Genomic DNA, 22,606 nt, shown 5'->3' with positions numbered 1-22,606 from the left:
CTGTATTCCGCAACGGGAGAGGCCCCAACAGTGAGAGGCCCGCGTACCGCAAAAAAAAAAAAAAAAAAAAAAGACCCCAGGATTGCAGCAGCCACACACTGGAGCACACAGAAACCTGGTCTGGTCCGGTCTAGGGAGGGTGGATGCCATCAGCCCAAGCCAATTGGAGCAAGCGCTAGCTCCTCGGCTGGCAGCAGATCCCACTCCCACAATCACAGTGAACACGAGTCCCAAATCCTCCCCCACAAGCCCCCAGCACCCCAGAGGCCCCAGGACATGGGAGGGCAGTGGTGCCAAGAAGGACGCAGTGCTGTAAACAGAGGGGCGTGGGGCCTGACCGAGGCAGGGTTGAGCCAGACAATTCCAAGCAGAGGACACAGGCTGAGCCTCCAGCACAGGCCCCAAGGGGCAGCAGCGGCCCCCAGGTACCTTGATCTCAGGCACCACGATCCTCAACTCGGGGTTCTTGTCCAGCATGCGGGTGATCAGGTCCTTCAAGTCCTCGGCTATGTCAGGCCTGGGGATGGGAGATACATCAGGGGTGGAGGACGTCATCAAGGGCTCGGAGAGAAAGGCAACTTGGGGTAGACGGACAATACTCACTGATCTGGAAATTCCAGGGCCTGACTCTTGATCTTACTGTGTAAACACATGATCCGCTCATCCATGAATGGGCACTGCAAAGAGAGGTCAGGGACAGGGTGGCCATCAATGGCTGGCACATCTGTCCTGCAAGGGCAGGCAGCATTCCACACAGGTTGCAGCAGAGAAAGAAACAGCCCAGTGGCCCAATCCAGGGACAAAGCAGATCCCATTCCCCAAAGATCTAAAAGGACCAGGACTGTCTTTCCAGAAGGGCTGGAGCCTTCCTAACCACACTGGCTTTCCTCTGTAGCTGTGCTTTAACTTACCAACTTATACAAAAGCAAACACTCTTTTCACCCACCTGCCAGTTGAACAATAATAATAATACAAAGAACAGTACAAAAGACAAAGCAGCAGCAGCTGTGATTTGTGAGGGCTTAGCCTGGACCAGGCCCTGTACTGAGGTTTCTCAGCACCAACATTTCATTTGGCTGTTACCTCTGCCCGGAATGTTCTTCCCACCAACATCTGCGTGGCTTGTTTTCTCCCATCCTTCAGGTGTCTGATCAAAGCTCACCCGCTCAGGGGGGCCTTCCGGAGCTCCTGTCTAAAACAGACACCCCCTCCACCTCCATGTGATTTCTCATCATAGCACCTCCCCCTGACATTATATTACATATGTATTTGGGGACTTCCCTGGCGGTCCAGTGGTTAGGATTCCACGCTTCCACTGCAGGGGACACAGGTTCAATCCCTGGTCGGGGAACTAAGATCCGCATATCACATGGTGCGGCCAAAAAAAAAAGAAAGAGAGGGTGGGAGGGAGGGATACGCAAGAAGAAAGAGATATCGGGATATATGTATATGTACAGCTGACTCACTTTGTTATAAAGCAGAAACTAACACACCATTGTAAAGCAATTATACTCCAATAAAGATGTTAAAAAAAAAAAAGAATTTGTCCACTGTTTAACTCCTGCACTGGAACATCAGCTCCAAGAGGACAGAGAGTTTTGTCTGTCTTGCTCACTGCTGACACCCAGTGCCCAGGAACATCCCTGGCACGAAGTAGGGGCTCGATAAATACCTGCTGAATTAATGAATGCTTGAATTATTTCTGTTGATCCTCTCAGAAGCCATAAAAAATAGTAAATATGATTCTCATTTTACAGAAGAGAAAAAACCAGAAGCTCAGAGAGGTGCCGTGTCCTGGGAAGCGCAAAGCCTAGACCGGGCTGACTCTGAAGCCCGTTCATGCACCACCCCTGGGTGACAAGTTGATGCTTTCACTTGGTGGAGGGCCTGACCCAGGAGGAGCTCAGGGATTGTTCTGGAAAAAGAAACCTTTATGTGGGGTGCTCAGAAGGTTGGAAGAGGTCACAGAAAGTGACCTGGTCCACTCCTGTCCGAGGAAAATGATTTCATTAAGAGCAGTAACGAGATAAGAGTTTGGATTGCACAGGTGTGCAATCAATTTGACAGAACTCATTAAATACTACACTTAAGATCTGTATGTTCCATGATATGTAAATTTTACCCCCAAAGAAAAAAATGAAAACCACCAATAGTGAGCTCTAGCTAATGACTGCACTCTGAAGTGTATGTAAGGAGGTACAATTCTTAACAACTTGGCTATATGATCGAAAACGTTCTCATCAAATGTTGGGTGGGGGGAGGAGATTATAAACTCCTTTACTTCCTCATGGGGCTAGTTTCTTAAGCTTTCCTCAATAGGAGTACAAGCTCATGAAACGGAATAATCCTCACATAATCAACCTGAACTTCAGAGTTTAAAATAGAAGCCCCTAAATGTCAGTTATATAAAAACAACAAAAGAACAACAACAGAAAGAAGACAAAACAGCACTCCCTACATCAATGATGCCAAACGGGTTTTAACTTCCATTCCAATTCTAGTCCTCCAACAACAGCTTCTAGGAACACTGTTGAGAAGAACATCAAGGCAGTACCAGGCTCAGGAAGAAAGAGTGCCGTTATTGATTAGTGATGCCTATCTGCAGTTTAGGAGAGGGAAGAGGTGGCACATTTGCTGTCCTTGCCCTAAATTCATCAACTACTGTATTTACAACCTCTACAGCCTCTGCCAATCCTTCTGTTTTAACAGTTCGTTTTGTCACACATATGACTATCATATACAGCTATGTATATCTGGAAAGGCATCTTTTTTCATATTCAGATCTAATGGTGAAAATAAAATGAAATAACTTTTTAAGTGAATAAGTTCTATCTCCCTGCAAGGAGAGATAACTATTCATCCAAGGGGGCAACCCACAACACCCAGGATACAGGACACCCCACCCTGTTACCTGGCCAAACACAAAGCAGTACAGCGTCACACCCATGGCCCAAACATCCAGCGCCTGCAAGACAAAGAGCTCCGTGTGAGGGGCCAAGGGGCAGTAAAGGGCGTCTAATGCTTTCACCTGTCCAGCACCCAATCCTTCAGCTTTTCTTTGGGGAACCACGTCTTCTTGACTGCTCAGTCCATGGGAGTTTGGGTGAGACTATTCCTGCTCCCCAAACCCCATGCCTCTGGGTGGGCACAGGACCCAGGCCTGGCCAATGAGAGCAACACTTCCCCCAGGCACAGTGATTGGTTCAAGGACGGGCACATGACCCACACTGGGCCAATCAGAGCCAATCCCAGGATTTTCACTGGAGCTCTTCATAAAAAAAAAAAGCTCTTTCTATTGAGGCTGGTAAACGGGTAGAAAGTAGTCTGGAGCTGCTGATGACCATCCACCCGGGGAGGAAACCAATTCAGGAAAACAGAGCTGAGGGGACTTCCCTGGTGGTCCAGTGGTTAAGACTCCACGCTTCCACTGCAGGGGGCACAGGTTCATCCCTGGCCGGGGAAGTAAGATCCCGTGTGCCACGTGGTGCAGACAAAATTTTTTTTTTAAAAAAGGAAAACAGAGCTAAGAGATGGAGAGATGGATTCCTCTCTGAATTCCTGTATCTAGCCAAGCCTGAAAACAAACGCACCGCGCTCCTCATTCACATGGTCCAATGGATTCACTGTTTAAGCCAGTGAGTTGGGTTTTTGTCACTTACAGCTGAAAGGACCATAACACAGGCAGAACTCCTCATTGCAGGCAGGGCCAAACCTACCTTCCCAGAGAAGATCTTCCGGGTCTCCGAGAGCGACTCAGGCGCCATGAAGGCGGGAGTGCCCACGGTGTTAGAGAGGAGGGCGTCGCTGCCCTTAAACTCGTTGCTCACGCCAAAGTCCGCAATCTTGACGTGCCCATCTTCTCCAACCAGCAGGTTGGAAGGTTTGATGTCCCGGTGGATGATCTTCTGGTAGTGTACTGGGGGCGGGATGGGAGAAAGGGGGGCAGGAAAACCACGTGAGGAGCTCCATGTGGCCCACACAGCTCAGAGACACAGGCAGGAACCTCTCTGTTCTCCCAGGGTCCCAGGCCCTTCCCAGCCTTCCCCTCTCAAACCTGCTGAACACCCACAGCTCTGAAAGATAAGAGGAGTGTCTCTAAGGAAGCTGTCCCATCCTCCAAACTGAGGAGTGAAACACTGACTGCCAACAGCAGTTGGTAACTGCCTGCTACAGTCTAAGTCACGTGTGCGTGGAGAGTTTTTGTTGAGCTTGACTCCCAGCTGGAAGCCTCAAGACTTGTGACAAACATCTTTTCATTTACTAGTGCCACCACTCAACCTGAACACCAAACCAACAATGACTGGAGCAGGTCAATCTGAAGTGTGAAGCACAACAGGACTGAGGACTTGGCTAACTGTTCCTGCCTGGATGTCAGCTCATGGGAGAGGACAGTCCTATGGCTTGGAAGACCCAACTGCACTTCTAGGGTGGTGATGATGGTGATGATGAAATGATGACGTTGGTAATAGGAGCAGCAGCGGACTTTGCTGAATGCCCAGTCTGAGGCCTTGCCCTGTGTTAAGTGCTTCCCATTCACCCCATTTCAATCTCACAACAATCCTATGTAATAGGCAAAGGGTATGAGTCAACATGTTTAACAACCAGAGGCAGAAAGGACACCCTGCCAGTCAGAACTACTGATGTCCTGGCGGATTGCCGACCTGGCGAGAGATATTTTATTCCCATTTTACAGATGAGGAACTAAGGTTCCAGGAGATTAAAAGGATCCCAGGGTTGTTGGGAATAAGGGAAGATGCAAGGCACTTAACAGTGCCTGGGACACATAGAAAGTGCTGGATAAACAGTCACTAACACTATTGCTCTTAATTTTTCTGTGTGGCAGAAAGAAGGGTTTCTGCTCACAGGAGGCATGGCCCCAGCAGGTCTCTCTGCAGCTCAGACAGTTCTTCTTCCCGCACACCTCCCTGTGCTCCGGGAGGGAAATAAGAAACCCTCCACCTTCCATCCACTACCTGGAAATGCTAAGCACCCCCTGGGTGAGAGTCCTCCCACAGGCCCCACTTACAGTACTCGATGCCTTTGATCAGATCCTGGAAATAGAAACGGGCCTGGTCTTCAGAGAGCGGTTTGAGGGTGGGCACTTCCATCACAGGCCTGAAAAGTCGATACATGCATGAAAAGCAAACCAGACACGCTGGCCTTTGCCCTCTCTCACCACCTCACTCAGCTTTGCAGCTCAAGAAGCTTCAAGCATCACACCTGCTGGGAATGGGGACACTCACCCTTGGTTGACCAGTTCAAACACTGTAGGATAGAGAAGGGGGTGAATGGTTACACTGGGAATTTGGAAATCCATCTTCCTCCCCCTCCTCCCCAACTCCCAACCACCCCTAGAAACACCAAGAAGCACTGAAACTAACATTGGGGCTGGGGCGAGGAACAGTCCACTGAACCAAAACCATGGAAGGTTCTGCTTTTCTAAGTTCCCATGAGGAGGCTAGGGGTCAGAGATTTCTGGTATCCCTGGGACCCCAGCCTGGCTGTACTTCTAGTCCTCAAACAGCTGAGGACCCTCTACCAGAGAAAACAAAGCAGGAAGACCCGAGACAGGTGGGGGCGGCTCCTGGACTCCTTTCATCTTCCTCTCATACCTGGTGGGTGGGGGCGACTCCCAGGGATCTAACTGATGCTAAACTGTGTCCTCTCACTCACACCCAGGTCCTGAGCCACCTTATGCCACAGAACAGGTCTAAGGGGACACAACCCAAACATCAATTTACTTAGGCACAAAGAAGTAGCCCTAGAGGACTTCTGAACCCTAGCAAAGTTTCAATTCAAGAAACAGCAAGAACAGGTTTCGATGACCCCTCTCACATTTTCCAAGCTGCCAGGCTACATCAAGAATTGTTGGATAGGACTTCCCTGGTGGCGCAGTGGTTAAGAATCCACCTGCCAATGCAGGGGACACGGGTTCGATCCCTGGTCCGGGAAGATCTCATATGCCACGGAGCAACTAAGCCTGTGTGCCACAACTACTGAGCCTGCGTGCTGCAACTACTGATGTCCGCACGCCTAGAGACCGTGCTCTGCAACAAGAGAAGCCACCACAATGAGAAGCCCGCGCACCACAACAAAGACCCAACGCAGCCAAAAATAAACAAATAAATAAATAAAAAGGAGAACATTGTTCCAACTCTTCAGCACTCTGTGGTCAGCTGGCCCTCAAACCCTTTCCTGTGATTCTCAATCCAAATCAAGACTTGGAGCTAGAGGTGGGGGATGGAGATCTCCCCACCACCTCAAAGGCCAACTCATCCTATTCCTCCTAAATGGGCCCTTCTTGACTCACAGTCATGTGCGACATACAAATGCCTCACTCCCTGCCAGCTTCCTCCCAGCCCTGTGTATGTGGGGACCGCCCCCAAACCATCAAGTATTACATAAATCATATTCAGGGAATGCACAGTTTTTTTTGTTGTTGGGGGGGTGGGTTATTTTTTGCATTTCTAAAAGTTGAGGTGAAATTTTCAGCATGTTAAACTATTTTAAAATGCATGATTCAGTGGCATTTAGTATTCCACTGCCTCCAGTGAAAGCATCGCCTCTATCTACTTCCAGAACATTTTCAGCCCCTAAAAAGAAACTCTGTGCCTCCCCCTAGCCCCCTGGCAACCACTAATCCACTTTCTGCTTCCACAGATTTGCCTATTCTGTACATTTCATATACGTGGACTCATACAATATGCAACCTTTGGTAACTGGCTTTTTCACTTAGCATGTTTTCAAGGTTCATCCATGTGGTATCATGTATCAGTACTTTGTTCCTTTTTATGGCTGTATAATATTCCATGGTGTGGATATGCCACATTTTGTTTATCTATCCATCAACTGATGGATATTTAGGTTATTTCCACATTTTGGCTATTATGAATAATGCTGCTATGAACTTTCATGTTAAGTATTTGTGTGGCTATCTGTTTTCAATTCTTTGGGGTATATACTTAGGAGTGGCATTGCTGGGTCATGTGGTGTAGTTATTTTAATTTTGTTCTGCTTGTACAAATATAACTGGGAATATGAAGCTGTACCTTAGGAAATGAAAAAAACAGCACAGTGGATTTCAAAATCCAGTGGAGAATGACTTTGGAATTGTCTGTTTTCTGGAAGCACCTACCCACATTGGAGCTTCTTATGGAAGAAGGGTTGTTTCAAAGGTTGTCCAAGGGCTGAGGTGGCCAAGGGGAAAGAGCCAGCTCCTCAGACAAAAAGACGGCTTAAAGATTCTAACCTGAAAAGGAACTTAACTCCCCCAGGGCCCCACCCTGTGTTCACGTTCATCAACCAGTGTTGGCCAAACCGTAGTTAGGGGAAATCTGCTGTGGCTTCAGGCTGTGGTTAGAAGCAAAAGTAATGGCGCTGAAGGTAAGGCTCCCACCAACAGGAGCGCTGGTCCCCTCAGCTCTCTTTCCCACCTCGGTTATGTAACCTTAACTTTCAAGAGCTGCTTCATGAATTTCTGTGCTTCCTCCCAAGCACTATAACTCGGTCGGCATGAGGGAAGCTGGCCTGTTGAAACAGGTCTATTTTCAGTCACTTACAGTTTAACCGCTCCTGGAGCCGAGCAGTGATGCAAAGTTTTTAACCCCAAGAAATACCAGTCGTATTCTCTACCCTTTGAGGGTCAGGCCTGCAGTTGCAGAACCCTTGCTGATACCTGCGACCTGGCTTCACAGACTGCCCTGTCTGTCCTCACCACACACAGCTGTGGCTGGAAACTAAAAAATAAGTGTCGGGATTTTTTTCAAAACCACTGGAATCACATACCAAAATAGCATGGCTCCTTCCCACACTGCCACCTCAAGAAGTGAAAAACTCTGTCCATGAAGGTGCCTGGTCGAAATGGCTTAGGAAACTCTTCTTTGAGGCTTGGGTCACGTTCTTTACACGCTCATTCAACTCCTCGGCTCAAAACCCTCAAGGGGCTCCCTTCTCGCTCAGAGTAAAAGGAAAAGTTTTACAATGGTGTGAAATGTCCTCTGCCATCTGGTCTCCACTGTCCTGCACAAATGTCACCTCAGTGAGGCATCTCGAGGAGCCCCTCTGTTTCCCAATTCCCCAACCTGGAACTCCTGACTCCCGTGATCCTGCTCAGGTTAGCTTCTTCCCATGATATTGTCACCTTGGAAGCCGATGCCTAATACTTAGGTCTGAGTGTGTCTGTCCATCCTCACCAGAGCAATGAAGTGCCCTGAGGGAGTGGGGGTGGGGGGGGTGGGGGCTTGCGTTTCATTCCTTGAAGAGCCTAGAACAGGGCCTGACAAACTGTAATGTTTGTTGAAAGAACGACCCATCTCCTCAGAAACAGCCCAAAGCCATTCAGTGTCAGGTCTGGGGCCCCAAGCGAGCAAATTATGCTGGGGATGCCATTCTGGGCCAAAAATTATCTTTTACATTTTATGATTTCTTTTATATTTCCCCAAACTTCACTTGTTTGCCTACCATTTTTATAATCTGGCCATATCTATATACCATGTAAACTATTGTTTATTTCACACTTTTCCTTAGATTGACTTAGTATTAAAACTTTTAGCCTTATCCCGGGTAATAATATCCAGGAAATCATGAGTTTAGTGTGCTGGTTATAGTTTTTCCTATGCAATGATAAATTAAACCTAAAACATGTTTTAAATGTTGGTCCAAACACCACCTAAAATCATCTCATATATTTAAAGTGGTGTTGGTACCACATTTTGAGAAATTATGATTCTGTGATGTCCATATTTTTATTATATGAATGTTTCACAATTTTTTAAAGTTATCATATCTGATGTTGTTCATGTGTACCTTCTAAAATGTTTTTAAAGTTCTAAAATTGGAATATGGCCTGCACACTAGATGCTCTTAAGGAACTGGCATTAACTTTTCCAGGTGCAATAACGGTAGGATTATTGTGATCATGTAGGAGATGCAGGGCAAAATGTTCAGGGGCTGAAGGGTCAAGATGTCTGCTACTTTTACTCTTGGGTGGTTCAGCAAAAAAAACACAGAGAGGGCTTCCCTGGTGGCGCAGTGGTTGAGAGTCTGCCTGCCAATGCAGGGGACACGGGTTTGAGCCCTGGTCTGGGAAGATCCCACATGCCGCGGAGCAACTAGGCCCGTAAGCCACAACTACTGAGCCTGCGCGTCTGGAGCCTGTGCTCCGCAACAAGAGAGGTCGCGACAGTGAGAGGCCCGCGCACCGTGATGAAGAGCGGCCCCCACTCGCCGCAACTAGAGAAAGCCCTCACACAGAAACGAAGACCCAACACAGCAAAAATAAATAAATAAATAAAATTTAAAAATATATACAGAGAAATGGATGGGTGGGTGGCTAGACTGATAAAGCAAATATGACAAAAATTACTAACTGTTGAGTCTGGGCGGTAGGCATACAGGTACTCATTGTACTCTTCTTTCAACTTTAACATTTTTCATAATAAAAACCTGGGTTGGGGGGGTGATGAAAATAAAATGTCCTAAGCAACGACATCATCCTTGGAATTGAACCATGGCAACTACTGTAGGGGAAATTGAGCTCTGAGCTCTAGTTCCAGACCAGACCCATTATTTATGATTGACCACTGCCTGTGCAGCAAAGGATCACCCTGTGCTCATCCCGGAGACAGGCTGGGCTTGGCCCTGCCCATACCACTCATCTCCTTAACACCCCTCCCGGCTGTCATGTGTACCCGCGAAATGCATACGCTAATACGCTAGTCTGAATGCCTACCCAAGCCAGACAACAGCGGGACACGTGACCTGTTGATCACGCCTTCCTGGGCCTGAGAGTCTGCTGTCCAGCTTTGAATTAGTCCTGCACTTCCTTCCCTCATCAGTGCTTATGCTGGGAACTGACTGAGAATTGCCCCATGTCCTCATCATTTTTTAAAAACGAGGTCTCTGAGGACATATCTGAGTGCTTCCATTTCAGTGTTCAGGGCCCAGACCCTTCAATGGCCCCTCAAGGCTCCAAATGCCCCATCACGGCCTCCCAGGCCCTCCATCTTCATCCCCACCCCCTCTCCCTGGTTTTCTCTGCTGCAGTCCCATTTTTCTCAAACACACTAAGCTCTCACCAGCCTTGGGGCCTTTGTACCTGCTGTTTCCTCTGCCTGGAATGCTCTTCCTCAGATGCAACAGGGCTGTGTCCTTGATATTCAGGTGCTAAATGGTCACCTCTTCTCTGCCGTGGCCCCCCCATCTCTCTCTCACATCACCCTGTTTAATCTTCTTCAGAGTATCTATCTGAAGTTGATTATCTGCTTTATTTACAGTCTTCCCTCAGGATCCATGGGCAATTGGTTCCAGCAACCCCCGTGGATACCAAAATCCACGGATGCTCAAGTTCCTTATAAGAAATGGTGTAGTATTTGCACATAATCTATGCACATCCTCCCCTATACTTTAAACCATCTCTAGATTACTTATAATATCTAATACAATATAAATGCTATGTAAATAGTTGCCAGCGCATTTTTACTTTTTGCAAATTCAAGTTTTACTTTCTGGAACATTCCGAAATTTTTTCTTTTTAGTATTTTCGATCCACACTTGGTTGAATCTGCAGATGCAGAACCCGTGGACAGGGAGGGCCGACTGTAGCTGTTGACTATCTGTCTTCCCTGACTAGAATACCAGCTTCATAAGAGCAAGGGCCTCATCTTTCGTACTCATCACTGCATCCTTCGTGCCTAGAATGGTGTCCAACACACAGCAGGTACTCAATAAATATCTGCAAATGGATGAATAGGACACCCAGATAAAGTCCCCGCAAGAACTCCATTCCACCTCCTGCTTTGAACCAGGGGTGCAGCCTTCTGTGTGGGGCCCAGTTGGAGCAGGAAAGGGTGGGAGATGCCAGGGGCAGGGGTTGCCTGGAGAGCACCCCTGGGCTTTGGCAGGAGCAGCTGCCTGAGCAAGGGTGGCAGAAAGTAAGGGCTCTCTTACCCATGTACAGATGGTCCTCATTGGGGTCATCCAGGACCTGTTGGCATAGCCACATGGAACAGGCCGGAGATGAAGAGCAGGAGAGAGGAAGAGGGAGAAAAGGTATGAGCAGGGAGGAAGCATCATCCACATGACTGCATTTGCCAATGGGAGGGCTGCGCTTTCCACCGTTTTTCCTAGTTAAGATGAAGGGCACAGGAAAAAACCCAGTGTGTGATCCAAATGGCCATCTGGAAAATAAGCGCATTCTAGCCCAATCCTCAAGGGTCCTAAATACCCAGAAAGGAGGTTACGAAAAGGAGGGGGCAGATTCCTCCCCTGGAAAATGTCTCAGCTTGAATAAGAATCCCACCTGTCTCCTAGGAGACGACGGACTGGTCATCAGGGTGAAAATTCAAATCCTGTCCCCATTCCCCCTGCCCTGGCAGGAAATGATGTCTCCCTGCCTGGAACTGCCACAGCACTTTCTTTCTCTCTTTTACGGCCTTCCTGCTTTCATTTTATCACTATTTCTATCTTCCTCTCTCCAAAGGGCAGGCACCATGTTGTAGCCACCTTGGTTGCCTCCTTGGTGCCCTCTAACAGGGCTAGGCACCTAGTGCTCAGGAAATGTCTGATGAATGAATGAACAGGTAAGCTGGCAGAGTCTTGTTGGGTGGGGAGCCCACACACCACAGGGCACCAGGGAGAGGGGAGATCCTGCCAGGACCCAGACACATGTGCTAACCAAGTGCCCTTGGGCTTCCTCTAAGATGGCCGACTCAAGCATCAGTGAGTTGAAATTGTGAAACTCGGTGTGACAGGTGGAGATAGCCTGCAGCCACCATCTCTCTTCTTTTGGGAAGAAACAAAGACAGACTCCTTGGCTAGACTGGTCCTCCCGCCTCTTCCCATACCACACTCACCTTCCCTAGTCATCTAAGAGTCACAGGACAAGAGCCCTGAGAAAGGGATGCATCCTAGGCAGAGGCCTGGGACAGCCAACCTGGAACCCTAAGCCCTGCCCTTCGAGGAAAAGTCAGACCCAGGCACTTGCCTACCTAGAGTTCTGTTATTTTTCTTTGAAAAAATCACTTACGTTAATGTGTAGGATTATTGTTGTTTTTAAATGAATTAAAAATTTGTTTAGCTTCTCAGTTTTAAATTCTAATGTGTTAAATATTAATAAACATAATCCCCATAAGCAAAAGTTTTCTGCCTTCTTCAATTATTTTTAAGAGCATAAAAGGGTCTTGAGGCCACAAAGTGTGAGATCTAGAGCAGGGGTTGGCAAATTACAGCGTACAGGCCAAATCTGGCCCTCCCCTGTTTCTGAAAGTGAAGTTTTATCGAAACACAGCCAGGCCCATTTGTTTACATACAAATGGCTGCTTTTGTGCTACAACTACACATACGTATAGTAGAAGGAGAACCAGCTCCAAAAAGAGAGAAACAGGTGAAGGGCAAGCCTCAGTATCCCTCTGAGCCTCAATTCCTTCGTCTATAAAATGGAAGTAATAGTCCGAGCGAGGGGTGAGGATTACACAAAATAACAGGGTGAAGGAGCCTGGAGAAATAACTACCACTCAGCCCTGCAACAGGCTGTTTGATGTGATGTGGCTCTCCCTGGAAACCAGTGGTGTGGCATTTTGATAATAACGGAGACAGGGCTGAACCATCACCATGCCTCCCTCTCTCCTCCGTGTCTCCCCACCTCACCTCCACCAGCTTCACCACGTTGGGGTGGTCCAGCTTCTTGAGGATGGCAATCTCCTGGTACACCTGCTCAATGGGGCCCCTGGGCTGGATGCAGCCCCTGGGGGCTGGCCGGGTCCCTCGGGGAGGCGGGCGACCTGCAGGAGACATGAACCATCCCAGAGTCAGGGCAAAGAGACTTTCCTCTGCAGAGGGGGACTGTAGGCAGGACAAATGAAGTGGGGGGCTCTCAGAAGGGCTGGAATGGCTGATGCCACACAGGGGTCTTTATTTACTTATTTATTTATTTTGGCTGTGTTGGGTCTTCGATACTGCACGCGGGCTTTCTCTAGTTGCAGCGAGCGGGAGCTACTCTTCTTTGCGGTGCACAGGCTTCTCACTGCAGTGGCTTCTCTTGTTGCAGAAGCATGGGCTCTAGGCGCACAGGCTTCAGCAGTTGCAGCACGTGGGCTCAGTAGTTGCGGCACGCAGGCCCTAGAGCACGTGGGCTTCAGCAGATGTGGCGCACTGGCTCAGTAGTTGTGGCTCACGGGCTCTAGAGCGCAGGCTCAGTAGTTGTGGGATCCTCCCAGAGATCGAACCCGTGTCCCCTGCACTGGCAGGCAGATTCTTAATCACTGCACCACCAGGGAAGTCCCCCACCAGGGGCTTTAAACAGTCTTCTCTTCATCTGACTCCTCTGCTGCTGGAAACACTGGAGACCCAGTCCCCTTGCCCAGCCTTCTGTTAATTCTCTCCTTCCTGTCCCATTCCCCAGGCCACAGTGAGAATCAAGAGTTCACTGAGGTACAAGGAAAAGAAGTCTGAGGTCTAGTTCAGCAATCTCAATATTCCCCTCTCTGGAGCTCAGTTTTCCCACTCCATAAGATGGACAAAAACATTATCCTTCACCTCCATAACTCATGGAAGTAGCAGAGATATAAAATAAAGTCCGGGATAGGAAAAGAAGTAAGAGCTGATGAGAGAAAAAACAAAGGACTTGCTTGGCCCTGCAGTGACTGATAGTCAAAAGGTCACAGTGATGGGAAGGTCCACAGTCAAAACACTTACACTGCATATTATATGTAAGTAAGGATCTAAGTGTGACTAACAGAACAGAATGTGGATGTGTCAGCCTTGGAAAAGTAAAAGCAGAGGTGCAGGTGTCAGAGTGGGATGTGAACAGAGGCAAGGCAAGTTCAAAGGAAAGATACTTGCTGCACCTGCTGTAACAAGGAAGAAAGTGACAAGGGTAGTAACAACAAAGGAGCTGAACATCGTGGCATCACCTCATTGCCTGGTTAGGGAAAGGGAGGAAAGGAGTGGTTTAAGTCATCCTCAGAGGAAGTCAGAAGTAAATGTCAAAAATTAATAAATCAAGAAATAATGGCACAAGGATATTAACTGGCTCAGTTCAGATAAGCAGGATAAACCAGGGTCCTGGTGATAGGACAGGGTTTTGGGATTTATGTTTCTTCTTATCCACTTTCTCTTTTCAGCTCAAGCCAACATTTTGCTCAGCACTGCTGGCAGGGAGCTTATGCTGGAGCAGCATATGCTCACCTACACCTGATCACATGCAGTAACTACCAGCTCCTAAAAGAGCTAAAAGTGGGGGCTGCCTCTAGGGAGAGGGAGGAGTACAAAAAGAAACTGTTGATCTCCATTACACACCCTTCTGTTCTTTTGCATTTTTGTAGATATAATTGAAATACCTTATGGTATTTCAATTTTTTTAATTCATCATTTTAAAATATATAATTTAATGGTTTTTAGTACATTCACAAGGTTGTGAAACCATCACCACTAGGTCTTTTTTTTTTTTTTAATTTTTGGCTGCATTGGGTCTTGCTGCACCAGGCTTTCTCTCTAGTTGCGGCGAGCAGGGGCTACCCTTCGTTGCAGTGCACGGGCTTCTCACTGCAGTGGCTTCTTTTGTGGAGCATGGGCTCTAGGCACATGGGCTTCAGTAGTTGCAGCACGCAGGCTCAGTAGTTGTGGCACGCGGGCTCTAGGGTGCACGGGCTTCAGTAGTTGTGGCGAGCGGGCTCCATACTTGTGGCTTGTGGGCTCTAGAGCACAGGCTCAGTAGTTGTGGCACACGGGCTTTGTTGCTCTGTGGCATGTGGGATCTTCCCGGAGCAGGGATCGAACCCGTGTCTCCTGCATTGGCAGGCGGATTCTTAACCACTGTGGCACCAGGGAAGTCCCTCACCACTAAGTCTTGAACATTTTCAACTCCCCCACAAAAAAACCCATACCTACTAGCAGTCAGTCCCCACTCCCTTTTAACCCTAGCCCCTGGAAATCACTAATCTGCTGTCTTTGCGGATTTACCTATTCCGGACATTTCGTGTAAGTGGAATCATACAATATGTGGCCTTTTTTGTCTGGCTTCTTTCATTTATCGTCATGTTTTCAAGGTCATCTGCGTTGCAGCATGTATCAGAATTTAATTTCTTTTTATGGCTGAATAATATTCCACTGACTAGACAGACCACCTTTTGTTTATTCATTCATCCATTGACAGACATTTAGGGTTGTTTCTACATTTTGGCTATTATGAATAGTACTACTATGAGCCTTCACGTACGAGCTTGTGTGAACATGTGTTTTCAATTCTCTTGGGTATATATGCCTAGGAGTAGAACTGCTGGGTCATATGGTCACAGCATGTTTAACTTTTTGAGGAACAGTCCAACTGTTTTCCTCTGAGGGATTCTTTTTACTTGATACCAATATTACTTCAATAAATATTTTTAAAAGAAAATGAATTTTAAAACGTCAGCAGGAGGCCCAATGCTGTCTTAGGGGAATCCGCCCAGGACACCTCTGCAGGGGACATCATTCAGTGGGTCTTCTCTGTATTGCCCCAGCCCCTGCACCTAAGAACAAAGGCTCTGGCCCAACAAACTCACGTGGAAAGCCCGCCTGTCGGATCAGTTTCTTTTTGGACAGCACCTTCATTGCCTGCGGGAGGAAAGACCCCACATCCTGGTTAAAATGGGTAGGAGGGTGGAGGGAGAGTTCCTTCCACTCCTAGGCCTGCCCAAGCTGTCAGTGCCCCAGCAGCCACAGGACAATGTAGTGAGCACCTTGTCACTGGAATGGGTCAACTCCACAGGTTGTGTGGAAGCTGGAGTCCTGGGGTCCCTCCAGGCCGGAGGGTACTTCCAAGGTTCCAGGTCAGCTCTCCCAGCTGGGAGGCCACAAACCTTGGGATTCGCTACCACTGAATCAAGACACAAGTGAGCTGGAGTGATGGGCAAGGGACATTTTACACATGGGGAAACTGAGTTTCAGCATTTATGTCACTTGTCCAAGGACACATAATTGGCACATGGGAGAGCAAGGATCTGAACCCACATTGGACTGATTTCAAAGTCTCAGCCACATGGCAGTTTGTCTCACTACCACCCAGTTCTTAGTGCTAATGGAGGATGTAGAAAGGGTAGCCCAGAGTAAGGATAGGAGACGTTTGCTGAATTAATTCACTCAATCTTCCTGAGCCAATCACTTCACCTCCCCATTTCCCCACTTCCTTCCTAATGCACAGAATAAACATGACCTAAGCATCAAATGAGTCAACAGCTAAGAAAACCTTCCAGGAAGGCAAGTGCTAGAAAGGAGCCTTTTTCTTTGGACAAGGATGGGGGCAGGGAGGAGGATGTGGATACTCACGTAGTAGGTATTGTCATTTTCATTGTAGGCCAGCTTGACCACGCCATAGGAGCCCTGGATAAAGGGAGATGCCTGTGACATACTATCCAGAAGTTACGATCTGCAAAATGAGGACCCTAATACAGAGCTTGCAAACTGCTGGCAGCCCATTGGCAAAATCCACCCTGTATGTTGTTGGATCTGCAGTTTTTAGAAAGTTTGAATTGGTGGCCAACATTCTAAAACAGGTCAGATAAAAAAATCCAGATTCTGATACGGATATGGAGCCATAATCATTTCCATATGTCAACAGTTTGCCACAGTCCTCACCACTCCCTACTGTCTTATACCTGGCTTGTTTTCCTCATTTATATTATTCACTTGCTCTCTACTGGCATTTGAGTTCTTGACCCTTGCAATGATACTGCCCATTGGCTGATTATAAAAGCAAAAACAGATGTGAGAGTACCTTAAGGAGAAAAAAAGCCAACACCAATGTTGGTGATATGGAATTTCCCTGGAAGCTCTGTGAGCTTTTGTAGAAACACAGTACGTTGTAAAAACAAAACAAAATAAAACAAAATAGATGGACCATAAATGACAAAACCCTCCCCCTCCCAGCCTCATCTCCAAGGACTCCTCTCCCACTCCCAAATCTAGTGGGGTTCCCTGCACAGTATCTGAGACATCCTTGGCAGGTATGGAAAACCAGCCTGGCTCCTGGGATATTTACCTTTCCAATTTCGTCCTTCAGTGTGTACTGATTCAGCTGTACGCAATCCTGGAAAATAAGTAGAAACACATAGAATATGAATTGTAAGTTTGAAGCTAGATACATTTTTCACAAACTTAACAAACACCTTAACCAGGACCCAAATCAAGAAAGGGAACATTCCCAGCTCCCCAGAAGCATCTCCCATATACTGGCCCCTGTCCAGGGTGACCACTATCCTGCCTTCTACCAGCACAGTTGTTGTTGGTTTTTTTTTTTTTTTGGCTGTGTCACGCAGCATGTAGGAGCTTAGTTCCCAGACCAGGGATTGAACCCACGCCCCCTGCAGTGGAAGCTTGCAGTCTTAACCACTGGATTACCAGGGAAGTCCCTACCAGCACAGTTTTTGTACATTGTAAGAGCGTAATTATATAGTATGTACTCTTTTAATACCCATTTTAAAGGTTCTTCCCAGTTTTAAAAAGTTCATTTATTTACTTTTTAAAAGTTAATTTAAAATTAAACAATAATCCATGACTGTGTTATCCTGTAAAAAAATGTAAAGTGATACAAGAGGAGAAAATCTGAGTGTCCTTAGCGCAAACAAAAGTTTCTTAACAGTTTCTCAAAAGTTCTTTTTTGTATTAAAAAAGTGCAAAATATAAAAGGAAACAAATGATAAATTGGATTTCAATCAAAATTAAAACTTTTGCTCTTTGAAACACTACTGAGAAAAAAAAGATAAGACACGGACTGAGAGAAACTATTTGTAACACTTACAGTGGACAAAAGACTGGTATCCAGAACATATAAAGAACTCTGGGCTTCGCTGGTGGCGTGGTGGTTAAGAATCTGCCTGCCGTGCGGGGGACATGGGTTCGAACCCTGGTCGGGGAAGATCCCACATGCCGCGGAGCAACTAAGCCCATGTGCCACAACTACTGAGCCTGCACTCTAGAGCCCACAAGACACAACTACTGAGCCTGCGCACCTAGAGCCCATGCTTCGCAACAAGAGAAGCCACCGCAATGAGAAGCCTGCGCACCGCAACAAAGAGTAGCCCCCCTTCGCCGCAACTAGAGAAAAGCCCAAGCGTAGCAACGAAGACCCAACGCAACCAAAAAAAAGAAAAAAAACTTTAAAAAATAAATAAATAAAAAAGAACTCCTACAACTCATTAATAAAAAGACAACCCAATTAAAAATGGGCTAAAGATTTGATAAGCTATTTCTCCAAAGAAGGTACACAAATGATCAATAAGCACATGAAAAGATGCTCAACATCATTACTCATCAGGGAAATGCAAATTAAAGCCACACCCACTAAATTGGCTAAAATCAAAAAGACAGACCAAACCAAGTATTGTCAGAATGTAGAGCAAATGGTGGGAATGTAAAATGGTGCAGCCTCTTTGGAAAACAGTTTGGCAGTGTCTTAACAAGCACTTCCCATATGACCCAGCCATTCTACACCTAGGTGTTCACTCAAAAGAAATGAAAACTTGTGTCCATGCAAAGACTTGTATACAAATGTTCACAACAGCTTTATTAGTAATAGTCAAAAACTGGAAACGATCCAAATGTCCATCAATAGGTAAATGGATAAACAAACTATGGTATATAGCTGTACAGTGGAATACTATTTAGCAATAAAAAGGAACGAACTACTAATATGTGCAAAAATATGGATAAATCACAAAATTATTATGCTATGAAAGAAGCTAAGCTAAAAAAAGTACATACTAAATGATTCCACTTATATAAAATTCCAGAACTTGTAAGCTAATCTATAATGAAAAGAGGCAGGTCGGCCGCTGCCTGGGAGAGGGGAGGTGGGGGAGGGGTGCGCTGTTGGGTGTGCTGGAAATGTCTGCCATCTTGATGGGGGTGATGGTTTTATGGCTGTATACATACTTCACAACTGATCATATTGCACACCTGAGATATGTGCAGTTTATTTCACTTCAATCACACCTCAGTATAGTTAGGCTGAACATGTTAAGTGATACAAGAAGTAAAACTGGGAAAAGAAACACGATAGAAAGCAAAACTTCAAGTGTTACAGAGAAGCCCAACATTTCCCTTGAAACCCCTCCCATGCCCCAATTCTATCCCTCTCCCCGAACCTTGACATGAGTTTGGCGTATAAACTTCTACGCCTTTTTCTCTGTAAATGCACACATACATGCATCTGTAGAAAATACAGCGTACTGTTTTGGGATGGGGTTGGGGAGGCATAGACGGTGTCACACTAAATCAGTTCTCAACTTCCTTTGACTGGAGTTAGTTCCACGTCAGACCTGCATCTTTGACTTGCTGTGTAACGGGCCCACAGAGCTCTCACCTCACTGGTGGACTTTTTAGTTTGTTTTGTGTTTCTCTCCAGTATTGTTTTCATTCCCCTGAGTCTTGAAGGGATGTGACAGGCAGAGGTGGGGCCCTGCAGAGCTGTCCTAAGGGGTCTCATTGCCTCATAATCTAGCCCCCACATGCTGCTGAGTTCATCTTCCAAGAATCCACTCTGACCACATCAGCCCCAGCTCGCTGCTGCTTCCAGAGTCAAGTGCTGACTTCACAGCCTGACCTTCAAACCCTCTAAAGCTCTGACCTTGGCAGAGTTGTCTAGTTGCCCACCAAACACCAGTCTCTCCTTTCTTCCTTGTAAGTGGAACTCTGTGTGGCAACATTCCAGGCTAGAAAACTTCATTTCCCAGCTTCTCTTACAGCTAAGGTGGCCATGTGTTCTGGCTAGTGGGAGATAAGCAGAAGTTGCTGGGTAGAGCTTCCAGGAAAGAGGACTGACTTAGGAGGCAGACATCTTTTGCCTTTCTTCCCTGCTCCTTCTTCCTGCCTGGAATGGAGCTGTGAAGGCTAGAGCCACAGCAGCCATCTTGAGATCATGAGGTTTTAAGGGCAAAAGCAACAACACAACTACCACACCAATCCCCAATGCCTAGCTCTAGATTTATTTTACATGGTTAAAAAAAACCCTATTGTGTTAAAGCCACTGTTGTTGGGAGATGTCTGTTTCTCTAAGCTGACTCATTTCTAACTGATACAAACTCGAACTCGCTCTCCAGCCCTGTTTCCACAGTGCCCCCCATTTGGGGCCCCACACTCCAGTTAACTGAATCCCTGACCTATCCTGAATTCTATGGAAAGGAATACGTTGGTATACATAGCTGGTACTTAGTTGGGTTATGGTAATCATACTTTTAAAACTAAAATATTAGAGGAATGAGACTACCTCTGTCACCTAGGTGGCCTGTGGCTAGTTAATAAACTAGGAGATGAAACAACAATAACAATTTTTTTTTAATGGGCTCATGCCTTCTACCTCAGGGCCCTTGCTCATGCCATGCTCACCCCCTGCAGTGAACTCTCAGTGTGTAGTTAAATATCAGCCCCTTTAGAAGGCCATTCCTGATTTCCAGGCATCCCCCAATAAAATGTATTCCTTCCTTCAACAAATATTTTTGAGCGACTATGTGCCAGGCAGCGTGCTCAGTGCTGGGGACCCTGTGGTGGACAGGACTGTTCCTAACATCCTAGCTGAGGCGGGGGCAGTGGCGGGGAACAGGCAATAAACAACTTAACAAACACACAGATAATCAGATGGTGACAAGTGCTGTGAAGGAAAGTCAACAGAGCAACAGGACAGACAGGGACGGAAGGCTGCTTAGAGGGGGTGGAATGAGAGGCCTTTCAGAGGAGGTGATATTTGAGTTGAGACTTGGAAGCCAGATGGAGATGTCCTTGCAAAGATGGTGGGGGGGCGGTGTGGTTCCAAGCAGAGGGAACAGCAAGGGTAAAGGCCTAACGGAGGGAATGAGGAAGACAAAGAAGTGGGTAAGGTCGGAGCTCTGTGAGTTGGCAGCACAAAGGTAGGAGATGGGGCAGGAGGTGAGGCGGGGGCGGATCAGGCCCTGTGAACCCTGCTGGGGATCTGAGTTCCAACCCACCTCCCAGAAGTTTATAGTAAAGATCAAGTGAGAAGTTCAGGTACAGTGCTGAGGACAGTGCCTGGGGAGGCAAACACGCAGCAACTGGGGCCGTGCTGTTTGTCAGGGTGCGAGGCCTCTCACTGACCCACCATCCCCATTTCAGAGTCCCCAGCACTACTTCCAACTGCCAGCACGTGCATCTCTTTGTGAGAGGCTCTGTCTGTCCCCGAGATGCTCTGCCCACACTCAGGGACTGCCAGCAGTTGGTGTAACAGGCCCGTCCTGTTACACCAGGTGGAATAACTGGCCCTCAGGTGGAATAACTCTGGGGCTCGTGTCCTACGCTGTCTCCCAGGGCTGCCCAGAGGTGGAGGCCCAGATGCCCACAGCGGTAACTGGCTCCAACATGCACCCTTTATTGACATCTCCCTGGGTTTCCTGGGGTCACCTCCCCAATCAACTGGTTGCGCTGGAATCCTTCTGGGGGAGCCCAACTTAACGCGGAGACATTCCGGGCGCGGGGCAGGGCACCAGGGGCCGCCGCTCACATACCTGCAACCCGGTGATGGAGACGTGGTGCGACTCCACCGTGGGCCTCCGGGGCAGCCGCGGCGAGGACTGCGGAGAGCCCACGGGCGAGTGGGGCAGGGCCGGGTAGACGCAGCGCCCATTCGCATCCAGCAGGGACCGCTCCTGCAGAGAGAGCTTGCGACTGGAGAGGTGGGGCCGGGCCTGGGACCCGGAGACGTTGAGGGGGACCTCTCCGCCAGGGGCCTCCAGAGGCCGGTCCCGGGCCAGGCCGCTGTCCACAGCGCAGGCCGGCTCGCACTCAGTGACCACGATGAAGGACTCCATGCCCAGATGGATGCTCAGGGACGAGAGGCCCCGCAGGGCTTCACAGGGTTTCTGGCCTTCGCTGCTATTACTGTTGCCGCTCCCGCCCCCCAGCTCATCCTGGGGGGCGGCCCGGTCGCTACTGGGCTGGCTAGAGACGCATGATGACATGGTGCGTGTGCCGACCTCATGCGACACGCACGTGCCCGGGCACTCCCATCCGGCAGCTGCGCCACCTGCAGAGAGAGGAACGGTCACCTGCCCCCATCCTGTGCGGCAGGGGCAGGGAAGGGGGTCTCTCCTGCTGGGCCAGACTGGTGCCTCATTCCTGCTTTGAGTCGCCGTCCTTGAAAAAAATATCTTGCAAAACACAGTGTGATCTGAAATCTTTTGCGTCTATATAGAAGAGCTTACTCCACATTTCCTCACTGTATCCATTTTTTTAAATTGATGTATACTTGATTTACAACTCTGTGTTAGTTTCTGTTGTATAGCAAAGTGATTCAGTTATACATATGTATACATTCTGTTTCATATTCTTTTCCATTATGATTTATCACAGGATATTGAATATAGTTCCCTGTACTATACAGTAGGACCCTGTTGTTTTACATTTCCTCATCTTAAAAGCCCCTTGTCACACAAACAAGAATCCCAAATTCAATTCCTGTAGAAAACAAGTATGAGAAAACCCCAAAATAGAGCACCCATGCCTCCTACAAAGGTGGCAGCTACTTCCAGCTCAAGCCAATTGTTGTTAAACAGGGACTGGGGCCTAGAATTGTCTGGTTATCTCTCCAACCCCTCTTTTTTTTTTTTTTTTTTTTCAAGAGAAG

The 22,606-nt window shown here is 47.6% G+C and overlaps 1 protein-coding gene across 3 annotated transcripts in view; it reads right to left on the bottom strand.

The window, feature by feature from the left end:
• The window catches only part of CAMKK2 (calcium/calmodulin dependent protein kinase kinase 2), a 56,639-nt gene that overhangs the window by 18,359 nt on the left and 15,674 nt on the right, over positions 1-22,606 (bottom strand). For all 3 annotated transcript variants that reach the window (XM_060028011.1, XM_060028012.1, XM_069541305.1), the window contains exons 2-13: positions 21,489-22,006; positions 17,015-17,062; positions 16,303-16,356; positions 15,540-15,591; positions 12,646-12,779; positions 10,948-10,984; positions 5,244-5,265; positions 5,027-5,115; positions 3,717-3,916; positions 2,912-2,965; positions 604-677; positions 430-517 (exon numbers count right to left, since the gene is read on the bottom strand). In XM_060028011.1, coding sequence (XP_059883994.1) covers positions 430-517; positions 604-677; positions 2,912-2,965; positions 3,717-3,916; positions 5,027-5,115; positions 5,244-5,265; positions 10,948-10,984; positions 12,646-12,779; positions 15,540-15,591; positions 16,303-16,356; positions 17,015-17,062; positions 21,489-21,941 — 1,305 coding nt within the window. In that variant the 5' untranslated portion in view covers positions 21,942-22,006. The remainder of the gene's footprint in view (positions 1-429; positions 518-603; positions 678-2,911; positions 2,966-3,716; positions 3,917-5,026; positions 5,116-5,243; positions 5,266-10,947; positions 10,985-12,645; positions 12,780-15,539; positions 15,592-16,302; positions 16,357-17,014; positions 17,063-21,488; positions 22,007-22,606) is intronic.

The sequence above is a fragment of the Delphinus delphis genome, chromosome 13 (genome assembly GCF_949987515.2).
Source record: "Delphinus delphis chromosome 13, mDelDel1.2, whole genome shotgun sequence".
Taxonomy (NCBI): domain Eukaryota; kingdom Metazoa; phylum Chordata; class Mammalia; order Artiodactyla; family Delphinidae; genus Delphinus; species Delphinus delphis.
The sequence above is the reverse complement of the archived record's forward strand: the minus strand, read 5'-3'. Positions and strand labels throughout refer to the sequence as shown.